This window comes from Passer domesticus, chromosome 24 (genome assembly GCF_036417665.1).
Source record: "Passer domesticus isolate bPasDom1 chromosome 24, bPasDom1.hap1, whole genome shotgun sequence".
Classification (NCBI taxonomy): Eukaryota; Metazoa; Chordata; class Aves; order Passeriformes; family Passeridae; genus Passer; species Passer domesticus.
Window position 1 is genome coordinate 5,453,483 of NC_087497.1, and position 2,984 is coordinate 5,456,466.

Below are 2,984 nucleotides of genomic sequence, written 5' to 3' on the forward strand. Positions count from 1 at the left end.
TCTGGTTCCACAAAGCACATTTATTGGCTTCAGGGAAATCGCTGCCCACAAGGATCCAAAGCTTTTAAAAGGGGAGGCAAAGCCCTGAGGGGTCTGTGGGGGTTTTCCAGCATTTGCAACTGTGCATGGCAAGGCCTTGGGATCAGGAACCTGCTTGGCTTCTCTTGGGTTGCTTGTCTGCAGTTGTCTCCTCCTCGTGTTTGTCACCTGAGTTACTTTTTCTTGGGTTTGTCACTCAGGTTTTTATCCTTTTTTAGGTTTGTCACTTGGAGGTTTCTTCCCTTTGGACAGCCAGGCACCGATTGCTGCACCAGCTGAGCTCAGGGCAGAAGTCAGCCCAACTTTGGCACCAAGAGAGAAACCTGCAGCTCCTGCAAGGACAAATGGAGATGTGAACTCCCAGGAGCACCAAGGCTGCCTGCTGAGGCACCCAGCACTGGGCACAGCCAGCCAAGGACTCCTCCTGGGCAGGGAGAGCCCAGAGGGCTTGGAGCAGTTCAGACCAGGGAGGAGTTGAAGGGCAGCTTTGGCCCGAGAGCCAGCCCGTGCTCCCTGCCATGGAGATCAGCCCAGCTCCCCTGCCCTCCCACTCACCGATGGACTGCAGCACGGCCACGGTGCTGCCAGCAGCCACTCCGCCGCCGTTGGCGATGGCAGCTGCCGACATCATCTTGGCAGCGACGGAGCCAGCGGCGATGCCGGCCCCGGTGAACCCCAGCGCAGCGATGCCCAGCGGGATGCCAACCAGTGCCACTCCTGCAGGGGGGACAGCACAGCTTTAGGGTGCTCGCTGTGACCCACATGTCCCCCTGCCACCAGCACCAGAACCGGCCTCCCCAAAAGCACCCAGGCACCAGAGCGGGGAGCGAGGGCTGGGGGTGCAGGGCCAGGGACACCCATGGGTGGCAGGAGAGGAACAGTGTGCAGGGCTGCAGCAGCGGGGGCAGGCAGAATTCCAGGCAGCAGCCTGAGCTGCCCCTCCTCCTCCCACCTGCACCCCAATTCTCCCCAGCCCTGGTACTTGCAGCCCCCAGCCCAGCCCAGCCCCCAGCACCACGCAGGGCTGGGACCGGGCAGTGAACCCGAGCGCTGCTCATCCAGTGCCAGACCCTCACCTGCTCCCACTGTGGCTCCAATGACAGCTCCAATGGTTTTGTTTTTCTTCCCTGAGAAAGAAAATGTCAGGAGGGCAGGAAGGACATGAGCATGGACAGCAGAGCACCCCTGAGCAGTGCTGAGCACTCTGTGCCAGGCAGAGCAGTGTCCCAGAGCAGCAGCAGCTCCTCCAGCTTCCCCCTGCCTTCATCTGCCTCTGGCCCCTGAAGACCCCTGGGAAGAGGCCACTGGTGGGGTGGGTCCCACTGCCCCCTCAGGCTGGGAGGAACAGGAGAAGGGGCACACCCCGGATTGCCCACCCTGCCCTGCCCTGTTCTGCCCTACCCACTGCACCCACCAACCCGGAACAACATGAGAATCACAGCACGTGTCAGCCCCATCTGTCACCTGCCACCAGCACAAGATGAATCAGAGTTCATAACAAACTCACCCACTGCCTTGCCAGCCCTTCCTGTGCAGGGGGAGAGGGAGCAGGGCTGGCAACACTGCCCACTGGAATCCCTTCCTGGAGCACAGCAAATGCCAGGGCACTCAGCAGGTACCCACACCCCGACTGCACACCCACCACCACTGCAGCCCCTCCTGCAATGCACTTCTGCTTTCGGAGCACCTATTGCTCCTGCAGCTCCTCAGAGGGTGCCCAAGCTGCTGGGGCTTCCCAGTGCCTACCAGGCTGCCTGGCAGAGATCTTGGGATCAGGCATCTGCTTGGCTTCTCTTGGGAAGTCACAAAGAATCACAGAATGAACTGGGCTGGAAAAGACCTTTGAGATTGTCTAGTCCAACCTATGAGCTAACACCCCCTCGTCAAATAAACCATGGCACTGAGTGCCACCTCCAGTCTTTTTTTAAACACATCGAGGGCAGACAATCCACCTCCATGGGCAGACAATTCCAGTGCCTAATCAGTCTTTCAGTGAAGATTTGTTTTCCTGATGTCTAACCTAAACTTCCCCTGCACCTTACCTGGATTATCCCCATCCTTGGGACCATTGTCAGAACCATTGTCGGGACCATTGTCAGGACCATCCCCAGGACCATCCCCATCCTTGGGTTTGTCCCTGGATTCCTCATCTGAATTTATCTTCTTCTTGGACTCATCACTAGGAGTTGTCTCCTCCCCAGATTCCTCATCTGAAATTGTCTCCTCCTTGGGTTCCTCCTCTGGAGTTGGCTTCCTCTTGGACATCTTGGCAGAGTCTCCTGCACCGAGTGACAGCAGGACAGATGTCAGCCCAATTTTGGCACCAAGAGAGAAACCTGCAGCTCGAGGCTGCTGCTGCCTCTCCCTCACAGCAGCACCCTGAGTCTCTCGGGCCCCAGCACTCGCAGCCCCCAGCCTGGCAGTGAACCCCAGAGCCAGAATTTACCTGCTGGGGCAGCTGCTCCAGTGGCAGCTCCTTTGCCTCTGTGTCTCACAGCTGAGAGGGAAACAAGCAGAAAGGCAGGAGGGAAAAGAGGAAAAGGAATCAAAGAGGAAGAGGACAGGGAGGTGGGAGAGGGAAGGAAGCAGCACTGCCCGCGTTGCCCAACTGCCACCAGCACTGCTCACCTGCCCACGGTGCCCGCTGGACTGGAATGGTCCCGAGGTGGAGTGGAATGGCCCCGCGGTGCCCGGTGGGCTGGAACAGTCCCGGTGCTCGCCCCGGGGCCGCCCCGTCCCAGGCACGCCCGGGCTGGAGGCGGAGGGCTGAGCGCGAGTCTTCCTCCGGGCGGTCAGATACAGCAAGGGGGGCACGGCACAGAGCTGGGGGTCCCAGCCGCGGTACCAGGGGGGCTCCAGAGCGTGGGGTCACGGCAGACAATTGGCCTGTTGTGTACCGAAGAGTCACGGCACGGCAGCCAAACCAGAGCCCTGGGGGGCTGTCG

The 2,984-nt window shown here is 60.0% G+C and overlaps 1 protein-coding gene across 1 annotated transcript; it reads right to left on the reverse strand.

The window, feature by feature from the left end:
• LOC135285889 (interferon alpha-inducible protein 27-like protein 1) lies at positions 1 to 2,984 on the reverse strand. The gene is made up of 6 exons (XM_064398648.1): positions 2,668 to 2,984; positions 2,486 to 2,536; positions 2,082 to 2,318; positions 1,116 to 1,166; positions 595 to 756; positions 1 to 371 (listed from the first exon to the last, which is right to left on the reverse strand). Exons 3-6 carry the CDS (start codon positions 2,302 to 2,304, stop codon positions 244 to 246), a joined length of 564 nt encoding a protein of 187 aa, XP_064254718.1. The 5' UTR covers positions 2,305 to 2,318; positions 2,486 to 2,536; positions 2,668 to 2,984; the 3' UTR covers positions 1 to 243.